This window comes from Triturus cristatus, chromosome 3_2 (genome assembly GCF_964204655.1).
Source record: "Triturus cristatus chromosome 3_2, aTriCri1.1, whole genome shotgun sequence".
NCBI lineage: Eukaryota > Metazoa > Chordata > Amphibia > Caudata > Salamandridae > Triturus > Triturus cristatus.
In genome coordinates, this window is record NC_140584.1 from 887,261,242 (window position 1) to 887,281,333 (window position 20,092).

The window sequence follows — 20,092 nt, forward strand, 5'->3', positions numbered from 1 at the left end:
AGGTTTGGGGGGCCAAAAGTACTCCAGGGGAGACTGTGCAGGTAGTATATTGGTATTGGTAAAGTGCTCAGGTCATACTTGCCTCTTCTCAGTTACTGCATGGTAGCCAGCTCCCAGAGGGAAACAATAAGAGCATGACAATTTTCTGTATGTGCTTGGTGAGAAGTCAGCTTTTGTCCAGATGAGCGCAGAGATGTATGTTTGCACACAACACCTGATTTGGAGTTTCATGGTAATGGAAAGTCCTCAGAATTCTGGAGGAAGTGCTGATTCTGGAGGAGACTCCATCTGTAGAATGTCTCCTACTACGGTGGTATCTGGATTTAGCACTTCCTAAAGAAGTCGGACGATTTTCCATACAACTCTAACTCAGGCCAATGGTTCCTTTATTTTCTTGTCTTTGCCTCTCTTTCTCAATCTCTAATCAATGCCACCATGGAGCGAATCCACTTAGTGCTCTGTCCACCCTTCTGTCTCTTTCTTCAATAAATGTTGCTCCACAGTATCTTACTTTCTCTCTCCGTCATCTTTTCTGTACCCCATTTCTCCTTTGCCCACTTTTTATACCCTCTTCTTCTACCTCATTGTCACATTTCTTTCTTTGTCCTTTTCTTCCCCTTTTCCTTTCCTTCTCTACCTATAACAAGCACATCATCTGCCCTGACTTGCTATCTCACTCTCTCGCTTTCCGTGCTCTTTTCTATACAAATATTAATATATTAGAGAATCTGTCCCCTCTTTTTTCCACCAGCCACCTCTCTTTCCAAGCCTTTTCTGCTCACATGAGAACTGGCCTTCAGGGGCCTCTCCAGAAATCCTGACAGACTAGATCTGAGAAAAGATGGTAGAGCTGAAGAAGATTCAACCATATGTCAGACTCTGTGTCTGACTTTTCAATAATTCAGCAGCCACAGAACCTGCCTGCCTTTTACAGACACAGGTCTGCCGAAAACCTCCCAAGCTCTCGGTGTGCCAGCCTGCATCTGCACCCTGGAAGCGTACATTAGAAGAATTCACATCTCACAACACTTCCCGCATGTTCATAGATGTGACACCCTTGCACTGGTGAAATGGAGTGAAGGACGTTTAACACAGGGCTCACTCAGCGGCGTCGAAGCATAATCCACCGTGTCCGCAGTGTTAGTCATTGCTTCCTGCTGCCTATTGTGAGCTACAGATCGGTTAAAAACACACATAAACTGCCTGGCCTTGGGCGGAGCGGGGAGGCGGAGGGGACAGAGGCCTGCATGTGTGGGCAGCCAGAGGCCCCTGGAACCTCACAGAGCCTTCCTTCCTGATTAGCCAAAACTCCACTTGATACCGGAAGTCTCTTTCAAATGAGTAGGAGTGAACAACTTCCTCAACACAGAGAGAGTTTCATCTTTTGACACTAAGCAAACTAGCTGCAATAAATGCACGGATTATCAGTTCTACCATTAACTGCTAACATCACTCCAAGCCTCACTGAAAAGAACCGTAATCTGGGATGAAGTAATTGTGGAAAGGCAGTGGTAAACCGTGTGGACCATGGGCTCTCTGATGACAAGCTTCTAAACTCGAGCTGCCTGGCCAATCAAGGATGCTTGCTCGTAGCTTTTGTGCCGAGCACATGTGCCATGGTACTCAGAGCCCCACTGGGCTGGAGGTCCTGGGACGTGTCTGCTTCTTACCGGTGAAAAGGCGCCGCATGACTGGCTGTAGCAGGCCCTGGACGCCCCTCTGCAAGGATTCCTGTGGCTGGTCAGCTGCAGGGACAAGAGATGAGAGAATCAGTGTGATTGGCCCTTTCTGCAATCAATACATTGTGCCCAGTGCCGGTCCTATGACTTTTGGGGCCCAGGACAGAAAGGTAATGTGTGAGGTCCTCCTAATTTGCATACAACATGAAATCACAGAAATTGACATCATAGGAAGTGCCATCTATTGTCTATGGTTAAGCTACTTTGCAAAAAGCAACTTTCTTGGAAGCATAATATCAAGAAACGGCGTTAAAATTATCGCCGCTTTAGCGGCAGAAAACTGCCGCTAAAGCGGCGATAATGGGCTTGATGATATGCCCTGGAGAATTCCCATAGAAGCCCATGTTCTGGTGTCAACATGTGCTTCTATGGGAATTCTCTACGGCATATTATCAAGCCCATTATCGCCGCTTTAGCGGCAGTTTTCTGCCGCTAAAGCGGCAATAATTTTAACGCAGTGCTTGATAATATGCCCTCAAGTGCGAATATCACAGTAAAACAAAAACATAAATATTAACACAAATAAAATAGGCACATATATTTTAAATTTCAGTTAACTGGAAATACATTGTATTAGTCACATTGGATGGAAAAGTTTGGCCTAGATCCTCCAAAACCTATAAGTTCAATCAAATGTTAACAATTTGTTTCCTAATTAGTGCATTAAGCATGTATATGTGCATGCATTATTTATATACGCTAGGGAATGGCCCCCTTCAATCATGCAATGCTTGACCATGTCTGTGAGGCCCAAGGAAAAGACAGCCTTTTCCTGAGCCTTTCCCACTATGGTCCAGCACTGCAAAGTACAGGGGAGGGCCTTTCCTTTTCTGGGCCTTACAGCATCGGGGCCATGGCTGGGATCCCTTGGTAATAAGATTCAATCACTAACTTCTAAAAGTGATGAACATATTCCACCCACACTATCCCTAGACATCCACCCAGGTCTGAAGTCAACTTTCCATTATTACTTTGCAGGACATTTGGCGTACTTGTGGTTTCACCAAGAAGATGTATATATGGAGGTTACCAAAAACCACTGAGTTCATTTTGGGGTTTTCATTATATTACACCCTGTTCTAAATAAGGCCCTTATTTCCTTTAACATATAAAGCATACTGGGAAAAGTATGTGTCTTGAAACATGCAATCTTGGTTCTCCTACTTGACCAAATTGTTTTATCTTGGGCAAGTCATGTTCTTTCCATACCTTTAACTCCTTATATGCCATTATCTCATTAACTGACTGGCCATTATCTTAAAGATTTTAGGGCGAGTATTGCAATTTCTGTGGTGATTCATTCTCTCTGTTTACATTCCTCCATTTTAGAAACTCCAAAGGTAAACATTTTAATAAAGTAGCCTGTGTAGTTTGATTCCTTTGGTACAAGTCCTCCATCCCAGTTACCATGTTAGGAAATGCTGCCCCTCTGCACCTCTGTACAGAAGAGCCAGTGCTAAGATATGTCACTGGGCTGGGCATCTCCAGGCTTCACAGCTAAACTATTTGTTTTTATAACTCATATTGCTTAGACTGCTTCTCTGAATCAGTTCCTTGACAAGCAAAAAAGGTTAGCTGCTTAACATCCCGTGGGAGCTCACTACAGTATGCTGTGCAAACATCTAAAGGGAAGAGTAGAGCAATCCAGAATACTGCCTTCCTACTTTGGAAGGCCGCACTAGACTGGACCATGGCTGTGATGTCCAGGGGAGTGAAGGCCTCTCCTGACTCGCAGCGCTGGATCCTGGCTGTGAGGCCTAGGTGAGCGGGCTGGCCATGTAGCCATGGTGCCATGGGTCATGGTTAAGGCAAGAGAAATGGACCACTCCCCCTCACCCTGCCCTGTACACAAGATAGATGAACAATACATCTATAATTTTGGTAAATATGGCTCAGAACACCCGGGCTCCAGTGCCATTGTACCTGCTGTACTACTGATAGCTAAGACCCTTGGAAGGGGCCACATCCCATGGGCCTCGCAGCCATAGTTCTGTTAAAGGCAGACATAATTTAAATATATCTGGGACCTAGCTCCCCACAGTTCCACTTTCACTGAACCTGTTGCAGTATTATTAGCTACTCCCTTGCAAGGGGTCTCACTGTCATGGTCCTGTGATGCGGGGCCTTGCAGCGGAGGAACTTGGTTGAGAGGGGAGGGGAACCTTTACCATATCAGTGGTGCATTGAGCCCTGGTGCGCACAAGGTAAATTGCTCCTCCCCATTCCCTTAGGCCACTGAATAGACAGTAAAATGCAGCCATAATTTGGGTGTACTGGCCCCAAAATCTCCAAGGCAACAGTGACGCTGCACTTGCTATGCTATACATAGCTACGAACTTCAGAGTCATGGTCCAGCACTGGGAGGCCTAGGGCAAAAGGCTCCTTTTCTGGGGTCTCTTAGAACTGGACGACAGCTATAATGCCTAGTAGAGGATAGGCTTTCCTTGGTCCTCGCACCTCCGTGTCATGGCTCTGAGATGCATGGGAGACGGGAGCAGTGGCACAGTATGGGCTCTGATGCAAGTAAATGATGCTGGGCAGTAAAACACAACAATAGGTTTTGTGCACCTGCTCCTTGCCATCCATGAACCCCTGTGCCACAGCATCTGCTGCACTATTGATAGCTACACCCATGAGAAAGCCTCCCCCCCACCCCCAGTGTCTCATAGCCATGGAGCAATGCCTCAAAGCTCATGTGCAGGCACCCCCTTCCCTGTGCATCCAACCATGGCTGAGAGGCCCTGGGGAGCATCTGTCCTCAGCCTCACAGTGCTAAAACATGGCTGTGAGGCCTATGAAAGAGAGGCTAGTTGCATAGAAATGGTGCCATGGCCCTGGTGCAAAGATAAAGTGTCCTCTCAACCTTGTCCACATCCTGCTCAGTAAAATACTGCCATCATCTGGGTGCATTGGGCACCTAATACCCTTGGGTCTGGTACCAGGTGTAGGTGAGAGAGTCCAACTCCCTTGGGCCTGCCTTGACACGCAGACCAGCGCCGTTAGGATTGCCGAGTGGAGTGGCTGTTTGTTCCGGACTTTTAGTCGGACTTTTTTCAAAGTAGTAATCGTTCTGCTTATTAAACAAGTCGTTGCCAGTCAGTGCAAGCAGGGAGGACTTCCTGGTGAAGGAAGGGTCGGCACCCTTTTGGGTACCTGTGGACCCGGATGACCCACACGTAGGAGCGTCCTTCGGACCATCCTACCACTTGTGTGTACATTCCTTGTATTAACCCTGTCCTGAGGAGGCCGAGGAAAATATATGGCCGAAACGCAATTGCGTAAACGCAATTGCGTAGACCCGGTTTTGAAGGAGGAGTCCTTGAAAATAAGTACAGTGTGGTTATTCACTGTTGAGTGTGCTGAGAAAGTCCGACAATAATTTGTTGAGTCGCAGCGCGCTCTGTGGACTTCCTTCCAGTGGTTCGTCCTGAAATTATTAGGAGGACACTAACAGAAAATTATATGTTTGTTTAGGGGTTAACTTTTTTGTGTTTATTAGTCTTTTCTTGTTGGTGACGTTCTGCACATGTTCAATTTATGTATATTTGTGTTGTTGTATTTTTTGCTTTGTTGCTTCCATTAAGGTCCGTGGTCATTTCTGATGCAGGAAAGTCCAAATATTTTGATAAAATCTGTCTAGATTAATAAACTAGATATAGAGTCAATTAGTGTGCTCTTGTCCAAAGTTATTTTCTTATCTTTTCCTTTTGTACCAATTTGTTGCTTGCTCTTTATTGTTCCTTACCCAGGTACTAAAAGGGTCAATTGGGTATTACCCTGTTGGTTGCCAGAGGGCAGTAAAACACAACAATAGGTTTTGTGCACCTGCTCCTTGCCATCCATGAACCCTGGTGCCACAGCATCTGCTGCACTATTGATAGCTACACCCATGAGAAAGCCTCCCCCCCACCCCCAGTGTCTCATAGCCATGGAGCAATGCCTCAAAGCTCATGTGCAGGCACCCCCTTCCCTGTGCATCCAACCATGGCTGAGAGGCCCTGGGGAGCATCTGTCCTCAGCCTCACAGTGCTAAAACATGGCTGTGAGGCCTATGAAAGAGAGGCTAGTTGCATAGAAATGGTGCCATGGCCCTGGTGCAAAGATAAAGTGTCCTCTCAACCTTGTCCACATCCTGCTCAGTAAAATACTGCCATCATCTGGGTGCATTGGGCACCTAATACCCTTGGGTCTGGTACCAGGTGTAGGTGAGAGAGTCCAACTCCCTTGGGCCTCGCAGGACAGGACAATGGCTACGAGGCCTAGGGTAAGCCCTCCTACTACCTTGGCCTCTCCACCATGGTCTAGAGCTGCGAGGCCCAGGAAAGTGGTGCCCAACGTAATGGAGCCCTCTTCCTAGGGTCTTGAAACAATTGTCTGCTGCTGCATGCCCAGTTAATGGGGGTTTCCTCCCCTGGACATTTTCCCCATGATCCAGAGCTGAGAGTGCCATGGGAGTGGGTAGGAGCTTTCCCCTGGGCCTCACATCTATGGTCTAGTACTGTGAAGCCCAATGGGTGTGGTCCCATTCCACTGTGTTCCCAGCCACCGTCTAGCACTCCTAGGCCCTGCGAAGGGGAGTCCCATTCCCTGGTCCTCACATATATTGGCTGGTGTGGCAAGGCCCATGAGAGGAGGCTCCACTGGCTTGGGCCTCCTATCCGTTGTCTAGTGCTGCAAGGCTCAGAGGAGAAGAGCCTCTGTTCCTGGGCCACGCAGATATGACCCATCATCACTGTAAGTCCCAGGAGAGGGTGCTCCTTCCCCCGGAGCTCACCGGCATGGTCTAGCACTGCGAGGCCATAGTAAGGTGGCCAATTTTCCATTTTCAATTCATATGACACTTTGTACCTTTGGAGACACACTTGGCCTCATTTACGAGAAGTGGCGCATCGCTGCGTGAAAGCAGTGATGCGCCACTTCTCATTGCGCCCTCCTTGCGACACCAATGATGCGTCATATTTACAATATGACGCATCATGTCGCAAGGAAGGACAGATACGTCAGTATAACTAACGTATCTATCAGCACAAAAAGTGGCGCATTGCTGGAGTTGTGTCGGAAGCCCGACGCAACTCCAGCAATGTTCCTTTCACATGGCCTGCGCCACCCTTACGCCTGCCATGAGGCAGGCGTAAGGTTGCGGCGCATTGGCGTCCTAGAAGTGGCGCAGCGAAATCTCATAGATTTCGCTGCGCCACTCCTACGACCCTTTTGTGCGGGGGAACACCCACCCTGCATACATTATACCTGATGCAGGTATAATGTAGCGCAGGGGCTTATGAAGTGACGCATCTGCCTAGATGCGTCACTTCGTAAATATGGCGCAACATTGCACATTATTTACGCCACCGCTGCGTCACTTAAAGTGACGCAACTGCGGCGCAAAACTGGAGGAAGAGGCTCATAAATAAGCCCCACTGTGTTTGCAGAGACATCAGAAGAAGTTTATTGTGGAGCAGAGGAACTGTGAGTCACATAGAAGATTTTTGGATCTTCATTTTACACCTCCGCCTCTGACACAGACCATCTTAAAAAGATTCGACTAGAGACTGAGTTTATTGCTTGTGATTGGTATTCATACTATATTTGATTTCTGATTCCGTTACTACGTCCTGGAGTAAGCCTTTACTACTCACTATGCAAATTTTGAGCGACAAGTTTAGAAAATGAACTCTGGTATTCAAATGGAATTTAAGCATTTAAACAACAGTAGTAAATATCAGTTTCCAGCAAGCATACTATTCAGTAAATAAACACTGCCACAGGACCTTGTCCAGTGGGTATGTTTTAGCCAGGGGCCCAGGATATTTGACATCTAATCTCAGCTTCTCCATTTCAACCAAATATGATGAAAATAAACACTATGACTAGAGTGACAATCCCCTGGGGAGGGCACCCCCCCCCGCCCCCCCTTGGCCTTGCTGTCAGAATCACTGACACTGCAGTTGTGGTTTAGTGGACTAACTGGAAATGTGGAATGAGGAGACACTTTCTTTAAAATTTCGGCCTCCTACTTGGACAAATTGTGTGCTCTTGATCAATCATTTTTCTGAATGTCTTGCTCTATTTTTTTTGCAAGATTGGGAGAATTTTGATTCCATTTAAAAACTGCTAGAAAGTGTATGATTAAAAAATGGACCAAATATTACCTGGGAGAGGAGAAGTGCCCAGTCACATAGTATATTCACCTAAATGCAATACAGTGGTAAATGTATAGCCAGAGCAACTGAAATTATGCAATTGTGTGGCCATAGTGTTTTCCCCATAATTATGGATTTACCGCATTTGCCACATAATCTAGCATTTGCTACATAATCTACAGATTTTAACCCCAAATAAATGTTTTCTAGCTCAGAGGGTTCAAAAGTTCCTAAAAATGCAGCAACACGTGTTGCCATGCAGTGAAAAGCCCATTTCATAGTTTGACTGGTCACCTATTGGTTTCTTATTACTATGTTTGGGTGTTAAACTGATACTAATAAGGAGCAACCTATTCACTAACATTGTTAACGGGTGTCATATGAGAAAATATTGAAGCGATACTATCACATCACTATACTGCAATACACCGCATAATTTAGGGGGGTTTACTGCATAATTTAGTGGACGCTGCCGCATTATTTGGCCACCCTCTGCTGCACAATTACAGGGGCCCTGTGTATAGCCTATGCACCAAGCAGAAGTGTGTTGCAGTCGTGGCTCTACTAATGTAATCAACTGTTGTTCCTGGACAAATAATAATGTCCCTGTGCCTCGTTCAGTGATTTACCATTCTGACATCACTTTGAAATAACCTTATAGCGCATTCCCTCAGTACAGGTCCTTTGTATAGGTTTCATTTATTCATTTAAGACTGTTTGCATCCCAATAGCTGAAGGCTGTATTGAAGCTGCTTGTGCATGGCGTCTCGTGTGCTGCAACGCCTCCCTGTCTGCCGTCCACATGCATCTCTTTCACACCTCATCAAGGGCTGAAAGAGAGTTGCTTGTTGTTTGAATGGGTTAAATGTGTGGGAATACAGGGGCGTAATTCAGGTCCCCACGGCCCCCGTGTTCCGAGGCCCCCTTACTCAGCGGAGCAAGCAAGCCTCTTTGTGAATTAAACGGTGCGCACGGCCTCCTCATTCATTAAATGGTGAGCACACTGGCCAGGGGCGTAACACAGGCCCCTGCAGCCTGCTGGCCGCTTTGCGAGTTGGGGGAGCCCAGTGAGTGCTCCAGGGGCCCCCTTACTCAGCGGAGGCAGAGCCAGCAAGCCTCTTCATGAATTAAATGGTGCGTACGCCCAGCCTCTTAATTAATGAAATAGTGCGCAAGTTGGCTGGGCCTCTGAGGCTCTTTATTAATTATGGTGCGTGGCACGCAGATGTCTCCGCGTCTGCGCATCTTCAGGGTGGGGCATAGGGTGGGGCTGGTGAACAATGCCATACAGTCATGCGCATTGCACAGCAGCACAATTTAAAGTGCGCTTGACGAGTGAGGTGAGGCATCCCTCCCAGGACCCAGCCAGACTACTGAGAAAGACCGTCACGTGCTGCGCTCTCGGCCATAATTTAATTATTACTAGCCCCTGCCTGGCTAGCCTTGCCCTCTTCTGCTGCCAGTGAAGCTGCAGGCCAGGCCTCGGGTGAGTCTGTCCGAGCCGAGGCAGCAGTGGTCCGTGGTGGCGAGGAGTCTCAGTGGGTGGGTGGGGTGGGGTGGGGTGGGGTGGGATTGAAGCCATCCGCAGCTTCTTCCTCCCGAGCCCCTGGATGCCTATTCTTTCTACCCCTTTAAATCAGTCTCCATCTCCTTAAACCCTTTATTCCTGTAGCCCCACTCGCTTTAAACATTTTTTCACCCCCTTAAGTCCTCCATTCCCTCGGTAGTCTCTGCAGTCAGCGTCACCCCCACCTCATACAATGATGGCCTTAGATCAGGGTGTAACGCACTGTCGCCACATGCCTAGGAGCTAGATACTTTGGTGGTGAATGAGGAGGAGGTGGGTAAAAGTCCAGAGCCAGGGTGTGTGCAGTGCAAGTCTTCCCTTGTACAGTACCTCCGTACAACGAAACTAGGACTTGGAGTTTTAGCCATCCGGGAACTGAAGAACCCTGCCACTGCACCCGTGTCTCCCCGCTTCTCCCCCACTATGGATGCCAAAGCAAAGTGCTAAATACTCGTGTATTAAGGGAGGTACAGGGACAAACACATTGGGGCGATCACCCAGAGCTTCGGATATGGTCAGGGGTCACATGGAGACACAAACGCTCTCACAAAACTCTAAAAGGTCTTCCAAACACCCTGCCTTCAGATTAGTTGGATCAGCCCATCACCTGAACTCCCCTGGTGGTTTCTCTCACCAGGTATCTAGGCCACTCCGTATGAGAGTCCCTGTGAGGTCCTTACCACTAGTGGGGCTACCCGAGAAGGATAACGGGGAATCCTCGCGTTGGCAGCCAGTGCAAGCATGTGTATCATGATGAAGGAAGCTCCGCCTTCTGTGCCTTCTTAAGATGGTGGATCTGGGGAATGGGCTACCTGTTATGCCTACTTCTAGAATACCAGTGCCGGTGCTGCCAGGGCTTATTGCAACCACCCCGGAGAAGGGCACGGCGTTGACCCAGTGCTTTTCCCACTCCCAGGTTTGGAGCAGTGCTTAATTTGCAGAAAAATAAGTGCCAGTGCTGTCTTCAGGAGAACACTGCACCATGCACCACACATTGCCCCTGCCAGCGCCGCCAATGATAGTGACAGCACAAGTACTAACATTCACACTCTTACAAGTGTGACAGTTCGAACTGTTTCAGGCTCCAAAACTATAAGAATTTCTTGGGTGGCAGGAAATATTCGATTTTAATGTGTATTGAGTTAATAATTAACGGTTGTTGGGGTCATCTCTAAATTAGCCAGACAGCGCCACCGTGTGGCAGACTGTCACAGTGCCAGGTGCTGACAATAAAGTGCCGGTGACTAGCACTGGAAACCACCGGCTCAAATTATGCACTGGATTGGAGGCTCAAATGGTGACCTCCATGTCACACCCATGTAAAGTGTGCATCTCGGGGTCCTTGGAGTGGTCTGGCCTGCCCATGTCTGGAATGGAGAAGGGCTCCGAGTCACCTCAAGAGATCACCTGTTACAGGACTAGAGTCCTCCTGTACAATTCTTGAAGTCTTCATGTCCCTCCTCATCCTGGGGTGACCTTCCACGCAAGGCCGGCAACTCCTCTTGCTAGAGCTGTCCTTTCCCTCCTGCTTAGCCTTCCTGCCTCTCACTACAGTTATCCCAGCTCCATTAGGCTGTTGTTAAAGAAATTATACACGCACAGCAATTGAAATCTTTAAGGGGTTATTAACAAAATAAAAATGAACAGTCTGTGAACCACAGATTCATTCAGCCAGAGAATTCGCTCGCAATGTGTGTTGGATCAAGCTCTGCAGCAGTTTAGAGAAAGGACACACAGGTCTTGTGGCAGGGATTCTGCTCATGTACAGAACTATGCGCAGGAAACCAAGACCTCAGTGAATTGCGGTGTACCAAAAACTCACCTCAGTACCCAGAACCCCTATCCGACCAGCATCAGTGTCTCATTCGCTCTTCATACCATATAGAAGCTACCAATGATTAGACAACCCAGAACATGCAACTTTAGAGTACTCTCAGGAATGGTGGGAATCAGAAACACCTGTTTGTTATTATTCTCATATCAGTCCACAACAAGAGTAACTCATATCAGTCCACAACAAGAGTAATCAGAGACACAGTAAAGTTTAAAATATTTATTTTATAAACTACGTGTCCTAAGAAGCAGTACTTTGGCTAACATAAGCAGACAAATGATTAAAATTAAAACCATCAGCATTGTTACAATACCATAGAAAATGAAGGGAGTAATCATATTACAAATGACAGTGGAATACAACCACCCTCCCTTCGCTAGTAAGCTAGTATTATTAGACTAATAGAAGGTCTCTAGGTTTGAATGGGGAACCCCATACCATAAAGATCAGCTTAGGTGAATCACATCACAGGATCAGCTCTGCTCTGCTCCTGGAAAAGTTCTTCTCCAGAATGTGTGTCTAGTGCATGCAAACTGCAATATTAAAGACGCTCGACTTTCAGATATTTGCAGCTGTGTGCGTGTAATGGTTAGAGCGTGGGCCGATCAACCTGAACTTAAAAACATACATTGTTTGGTGGCTCAGACTGTTTCTGCACACAATGTTTAGACCAAGGTCCCAGCGCACATCTAGGTATGTGAACAACAAACAGTTCTCATGTGAAGAAAAGGCAAGCAAGCAGTTTTCAAATAATAACATCTATCTGCAGTGTCGTGTGCAAAAGCAGCAAAGTGGCAAGATGGCGTTTCTAACATCTAAGACGCTTATGCTAACATAGCAATGTATGTCATCTAAAACTCCGCCTCCACTACAGTCTGAAATAAAGGCATGGAATGCAAAGGAGCATACACGTGTCTGAAGACTCAGATCATGAGAAAGGAAGAACATTGTGGGATATTCTCAAGAACGTGTGATAACTACCGCAAAAGTAGCTTAACGCAACTCTTCACATCGCAGTCTATCGTGGAAAAATAACACTGTGTTAACGTGGTATTCACAACAATGCAGCACCATGCGATAGACCCACCACAACGCGGCAAATGAACGCGTCAAAATCAACGCGGCGCCGCAAAAATGCAACACAAACGCGAAAAAAGCAGCGATTATGCAAATCGCGATACAGAAATCAGTGAAAACCAGCCAGAGGCCTGCAATACCCACGTGACATGCGGGAAAATGCACTACAAAGGTAGGGGGAAAAAAACATACAAAAGCCAAACAACAGCGAAGCACAATGGAGGCAGCCGTGATAGAACACCATCAACTACTGTTTGTCACCTCCACTGTGTCACTGGCAACTAAAAATGGAATATTGCAGACCATCGTGGACAAGGTGAATGCAGACAGAGTGCTGAAGAGGACAATGGAAGAGGTCAAGAGGCGCTGGAATGCTGTCAAGCGCAAAACCAAGCAGAAACTCGCAAACAACCGGAAGGCAGCAATGGAGACTGGAGGTGGCAGTCCTGCGCCACAGGAGAAGCTGGACGAGATGGAGGAAATGGTGTCCACAGTCATCAGTGGGGAGATGGTGGAAGGAGTTGGGGGCCCGGACACTGCTCAACATGACTGGGCACAACAGCAACAGGGTGAATAATGACCAGGGACTGGGGGGACGGGGGGAGATGGCCACAATGGCACACATGCACAATTAAGCATAGCACAGCTCGGGGCAAACCATGCCCTAGAGTCCCAACTCCCACCAAGAGACAAATGCATCCAAGTATGCAACATCTCAGCACTGTATAAGCACAGAAGTCAGATGCACACCACATGTAAGGGATAAGGGGCAGCCAAATCAGAGCTGCAGGGGCGACTCCCCCAAAATGCAGCACACACAGATCACTTCCAGAGCACATCAACATTGACAACGATGTGGCAAAATCCGCAACACGTCCACCACAGAACGGAGGACACAACTGGTTCCGCTTGTGTGCAGAAACTGGCCAATCACATTTGGCATAGCAGGGAAATGTGAGTTGACAATGTACAAGTACAAAAACACATCCATGATGATGTCAGAATGTCCACTGTCACGCATCATATAGGCAGCTCCCCCAAACAGTCACAATGTACACTGGCATGCAGTCTGAATGTAAACATGTACAATGCAACAACATACATGTCAACACAATGTTAAACTGCATCTCCCCTTCACATTGCAGAAGGAAATTCAACATCTCCTGCAGAGCAGTCCCAACTTCTCTTTTCTCATGATTAAGGGGACCACAACACTTTTGACTCTGATGCCCTCCAACAGCTCGTGGAGAGCCTCCGCAGCCCACTTCCAGGAGCAGGACAGCCCAGCTGCTACGAGGAGAACCCACCCCCTCCACAGAGCAGGCAGCACCCACCACCCCGGCTTCCTCCCAGGACCCCCACGACAAACACATTGCCTTCCAACGCCGTGTGTTGGGGTGCCAGGAGAAGCTGGCTAAACAGGTGCAGGTAGGGTTCGACGGCATGGCAGACAAACTAGACGCCATACCTGGGTGCCAAAGCCCCATCAGGGACCACTCACAGTCCCTAACGGACACAGACAGTCCGCTCCATGTCCTTCAACGAACCATGGCTGAAATCTCCAGGGTGCTGACTCTGCGACAAGAACGTCTGTCTAGTCAGAGTGGCCCAAGCGACTTGAGACTTATGCGGAGGCTCATGGAGAACATGGAGCAGACGCGGGCAGAAAGATTGGTTACCACGGCTGCACACAATCAAGAGGTAGCTGGGTCACTATGTCATAAAGACCCTCCTCATGGCATTGCTGTCAAAAGGCCTGGCGCTGATGCATGCTGCTGCTAGCACTCCATCCACATCCCCGGCCCGTGATGTGTCAGTGCCACACAGTGTGGCGGACATTCCACCTCCGGCCTTTGAGGTGTCAGTGCCACACAGTGCTGGAGACAGACCACCACCACCCACATGTGAGGCACCTGAAACAGCAGAGGACGAAGAGGCGGATGAATCTACTCTCGTGGTCAGAAGGAAGCGGTTGCATTCATCTCCACCATATGGCCTGTTTCTGCTTGGTTCTACCCTCTGCATAATCACCTTCCACTGTACCCCGATGCACTCTGCGACACTCACCCTGGACCTCGACATGGACTGCCATATTCTGTTTGGTCACCAATGACACAGCTATCAGACTGTGGACTGAGCTCCTCCTCTTCTGAAGTACTTGTCATTCCCTGAAGGACTCTGGCTGGCCCTCCACGGGCTATCATTGTAACGTGGCTTTTGCATGGCCCTGTACTGCTCCAGCTACGACACTCCATTGAATGTGCATTAAACATTCATTGTCACAGTGATGTGTCATGTCTATGATCTTGCAAGTGTGGAGGTATGGATGAATGTAGGGTCAATGATTCCCCCTTAGGTCCATGTTGCTCATGTTGTGGGACTTGGGTCACAGGGTGACACATTGCCAATGGCGTTCCGGGTGGCGCCGACACTAGAACGGAGATACACGCATTAGTTACTTCCTTGTCCAACCCGGGACCGAACCACACCCAGAGCCCCGGGGTCATTGTTCACACCCTTATGCTGGGCTGGCATACGCTAGGCCAGCCCACTCCTCTTACGCTCACAGGTGGGGGCGACAACGCTACATGTCCCAGGTCTTCCCTGTAGGGATCTGCTGCTCACAGGTCTAGTTGTGAGCATTCCACAGCCACTACCTCACGGCTGGTTCACACCCACACCACACCCCTTCAGCACCTGCGTCACAGGACATGTGACCCTGCCAATAAAAAGGACCTGGCACACGTGCTGGACGCCATTTCCACTCTTCAACTCGGTGTCTCCGTGTGGGTATCATTTATGCATGAGGGCCTAGGGCCCGGCCACAGCACATTGCCCGGTGCCGGGGGGTGACATGATGGCATCCGCACCACGAGACTCAATCATAACGGGTCCATGGCTTATGGTGCACAGACTTGGTGGCACCAGATACACTGCGGCAGGCACAGGCACACCACCACGGGACAGTGTCTTTGGGTGCACTGAAGTAGAGTGCCTAAAGTGCTGAGCAGGTGTCCAGGTGGTCCGGGATGGTGGCATTGGTGTGAGCCCTGCTGGACCGCATTGTAGGCCTGAGCCAGCGGGCAGTGTGGGCCTACTGCCACGTGGCGTCGCCTCGCAGTTCACAGAGTTAGTGGCACCTCTAGTGCTGAGCGAGTGTGCAGCCTGAGATGTGGCCGGGTGCACTGATATGTTCTCTGCCATAGCGAAATCAAGACCCAGAATCAAGTGTGAGACCTGGTGGCCCACGGTGCGGGGCTGCATGATGTGGAGGGTGCCATGGTTTCGGGCCCCGGGCTTGGGGCTCCCAGCGGCACGTGGTGGGCCCTCTTGGAGACACGCCGGTGGCGGAAGGTGAGCAGTGAGGCCTGGTTGCGCAGGGGCGGGCAATCTCAGCTGGGCGGCGGGAGGGGCTGGGGTGCAGCAGCCTGTGTGCGCAGGGGCGTGCTAGCTCGGATGGCGTGTTCTACTGTATGGACTCTGCCATTCATGTCTCTGGCAACTGTTTCAGATGAGGGACCTGGGGGACCGCAGTGTGTACCGGCACGTGGTTGGAGACACACTGGTGGCTGCAGGCGAGCAGTGAGGCCTGGGTCTGCAGTGTCGGAACTCTCTCCATCTCTTTCTCTCTCCCTCCCTCTCTTTCTCTCTCCCTCTCTTTCTTTCTCTCTCCCTCTCTTTCTCTCTCCATCCCTCCATCTCGTTCTCTCTACATCTCTTTCTCTCCCTCTCTTTCTCTCCCTATCTCTTTCTCTCTCCCTCTCTTTCTCTTTCTCTCTCTCTCTCTTTCGCTCTCGCTCTTTATACTTTGATGAGCGCATGACACACCTTCTTATCTGTATTTCTGTCTTGCAGGCTGTGACTTACAGAGTGCCCGGAGAAGACCCGCAGTGCCTCTTCGAGATTGTTGTTTTTTGTTTAATTTGGATTATATGATTTGAATGTATGATTTCCATTTTCCTGGCCGCACCAGTATGTTAGGTGTTGTGATTGTGCGACTTCAGGTGATTTGTTGGGTTCATGGTTTCGTGGTGTTGATGTGCATTCTCTTTGTCGAAAGGGAGGATGAGGGCGGGTGGTGGGGTCATGGGGGTAGTGACGGTGGTGGCGGTGGGTTTGTTGCCCTATTGGGGCTCCGGGCTGCATGTTCAGTTGCTTGGGGGCATCTGTTGTTCTTCATGTTTGGCTCTGGGCTGTGCTCCCTTGGCTGCTGCCAGTTGTTGTCCGACTTTACACCAGGTCAGAGCAGGTGTTAGTTTCCTGCTGCTAACGCGCCTTATCGCATGTTTTGTCTTCTTATCGCCGAACTGGCTGGTCGTTGAGAATGTTGTGGAGTGGTGTTGTCGCGGCTTTTTGCTCGGGAACGCCTACTCTGCATCTCATTAGCGATAGTTGCCGGGGTCACTCGTGGCGATGTTTTTTGAGGATGCTATCGCCAGAAGACTGGTGATATGGGCTGTTAGCACCGACTTGTGAATGGGGCGGTAAATTTATCGCGACTTTGGCAGCGATAAAGTGCCGATAACTCGGCGATAGCTCCTTGAGAATATGCCCCATTATCTTTAGAATGATACGAGTATGTAAGCATTTCCGCTGAGCAAAGTAATCAACACTTTTTTGTCTCACGAGCCGAGATGGCAGGAAGATGCTTGAAACACAAGAGATGGGCATTTCCTTCAGGCATGTTAGCTTGAGCTGAAAAGTGAGAAGGTTATCCCAGACGTGGTTCCCGTGCTCACCGCACCACTGGATTCAAGCTAGCCTGGCTGATGAAGGGTGATGCCCTGAAACCGGTCCCAGGATGCTTGTTTCCGATCCAGGGAGGACCTGGCTTGGCAGTTCGGGCTGGACTGTTCCCACAAGGAATAGGGTCAAGACTGATTTGCATATGGCTGGGTCCAAACTGGGGTGGTGTGGTGAGCAAAAGAATGATGGATTTAACCCAAATCCTTGTGAATGGGAGTGATTGATTGCATTGTCCAGCATTCCGTCCATCAATTGTTTCTTTTGCAGTGGTGTAGGTATAGCCACATGTGTGAGAACTACAATGTGTGGTTGTGTGTGAATATTGCACACTGTGTTACTGCTTGTCTGTTCCCACAGTGTGCATGTGTATGGCACTGTTAGTCTAGGTGTTACAGTATGCTAGTTTCTGAGCCTATTGCTGTCTGTGTGTCATTGTGTGTGCCACCCTGTGCCTGCTTGTTTGTGTGCCTGTGCCACAGTAAGTATGTGTGTCATTGTGTGTGTCTGTGTTTGCCTCTGTTTACTTATACCTTTCTCTGTGAGGTTAGCATCGTAGAACACTCACATGCATATATGCCCAATGGCAGCTGACCCTGTAGATACTGACAGTTCTTCTGCCCATATCTGTCTATGTGCTTGTGTGCCACTTTGTTCTCTGTGAACCTCCATGTTTGTGTGCCACTGTAGTCCTGTGTGCCACTGTACCGTGTGTCTCTTTGAGCCTGTGTAACACTAGATTGTCTACTTACCACTGTGTGCGTAGGCCTAAGAGTATGAATTGAGCAGTGGAGCACACATGGCGACAGCTGCTCCTGCAGTCCTTGGTAGCTTTCAGAGAAAGAGTGTCCAAGTGTCTATCAGGTTTGTAACGAAGGCCGCTAAAGCGCCTGTTACGCTGGGGGTGAGGGAATCACCCTTCTGTGGTCCCCAGCTATTCAGGGGCCCGCTTCAGTCCGAAGCCAATGAATATCTGTGAGACATGACACACTCAGGAGTCCCTCATCACATTCTGCAGGAGGGCCCCAACATTTTGCTTTACCCCACTGGGGTCTATATGCCACATATGTGTCTGCATGTCACTGTATGCATGTATCTGTGTGGGATGGGATATGGAGCACACACAGTGACAGTTATCCCTACAGACATTGGCAGCTCTTTAGTATACATGAGTCTTTAAGTCACTGGGTCTGTGTATGCCGCTGTGTACATGTCTGTGTGTGACGAGCAGTAGAGAACACAAAGTGACAGCTGTCCCTGCAGACATTGGGAGCTCTTCAGTGTAGGCAGCCCTGCCTGTATCCACAGATGCAGACAGAGCAGTTTATTTGTATAAGTGTGTCAATGTGTTTCCATGTGTTTGTGTGTCATTGTGTGTGTGCATCTGCCGCTGCATGCAGTGCTTAATTTGTGAAAATATAATTGCAAGGGTCCAAAGTTTTTCTTAGGAGCCCAAGGCTTCTGAATGATCAGGTTGCCAAATACCAAGGCAGTCTCATCTTGATTCCACATCTTGCCTCTTTCTTTCATCACCCTACACTACTTCTCTCTTTGTGTCACTCTTGCAGGTTTTCCTCCTTCCTCTCGGTTGTAGAGAGGCTTTGCTTTCTCTTTTTGTCAGTTTTCCTCCATTTCCTGCGTTCCTTTCTCTGTTTTTGTTCAAAATCTATTAGTCAAAAATAAATCACGGTACCCAAAAATGAATGCTAGTGTCGAACAGGGGCCCACATTAAGTATTGCCTGTCTGAATGAATGAATTTAATGCATAATTACTTAAAATCATTGCAAAACTGCGATACAGTATCAAAGTTAATATTTAAAAACATGTACCGCAGGATACTGAGTTACATCTTGTGTACTTCTCATGTATATTGCCAGTCGAGTTTTTATGGAATTGCAGGTTTGGGTTTGTCTTTCAAAGTTTCAATTTATTGTCCATTAATGTCAATTCTATTTCAGACCCTTCATAGTTGTTCTTTGTTCTTCAGCCACAGTGTTCCTGAGACAATAGGATCTCTCCTTGGCATTGTTCTCTCCTTGGCATTGTTCTGATTGCTGCCTCAGTTAAATAATCTGCTTTTGACAGTATTGTTACAAATGGCATAGCTTGCATGTTGAGTTTTTCACACTTTCTCATTCGAACTTAGAGAAAGACAATATAGAGGCATTTCATTTAAATGTTGGAGGTTTCAAATCAAAATATGCTATATTTTTGGGTGGTAGGGCAAAGTGGTAGGTGCAGGGCCGGGCCGCCGGCGGGGGGCCATCCATGTGCTTTGCAGGGTGGCCCCCTCAAGTTTCGTTACGCCACGGGTGTCCTGCGGTGCCTTCGTGTGGGCAGCGCGATACCATGATTAGCCTGGGAGAGGTCCTTTGTCCTCGAGCCTCGCACTTATGGTGTAGGCCTGCGAGGCCCAGGGGATGAGGCACCCCTTTCCTGTTCCTCGCAGTCATGGCAGTGCAGCGAAGCCCAGGGAAGTGGTCCCCTTCGCTTATTACTGCCAGAGCTACACATGATTGCGAGGCCTAGGGCCTCGCAGCGCTACACCACAGTTGTGAGGCAAAAGGCAGGGAGCCTTAGAGGTGCAGGCCCCATAGTGGTGGGCTAGGCACGGTGCCCTGGGCAGCTGCCCACGCTGCCCATGCCTATCACCGGCCCTGATTGTGCCAGTAAAGGCTGTAAAGAGTCTGCTTAAAGTTTGTTTTTCAGAAACGTAAATTATATCTAAGAAGATGCATTTGTATGATGCCTGTGTGTTGGGTCCTGTGTTCATCCTCCCTACAGTTCTGGAATGTCTGGTTTCCCTGCATTGCTGTCACCTCTGCTGTGCTTGGTGCTTGTGAGTAAAGTTTACACTGCTGATGCCAGTGCTGTGCTTGCTCGGATTGTGGGGGAAGACTGTACTGCTGCGGGGGTGCAGTCTGCTTTGTATGTGAGAACAGCCCGCAGTGATGCCGCAATGGCTACACCAGACATGTATACATCACACTG

The 20,092-nt window shown here is 48.7% G+C and overlaps 1 protein-coding gene across 4 annotated transcripts in view; it reads right to left on the reverse strand.

The window, feature by feature from the left end:
• The window catches only part of LOC146858391 (uncharacterized), a 548,917-nt gene that overhangs the window by 286,953 nt on the left and 241,872 nt on the right, over window positions 1-20,092 (reverse strand). For all 4 annotated transcript variants that reach the window (XM_085649307.1, XM_085649305.1, XM_085649306.1 and 1 more), the window contains one exon: window positions 1,671-1,745. In XM_085649307.1, the coding sequence (XP_085505433.1) occupies window positions 1,671-1,745 (75 nt within the window). The remainder of the gene's footprint in view (window positions 1-1,670; window positions 1,746-20,092) is intronic.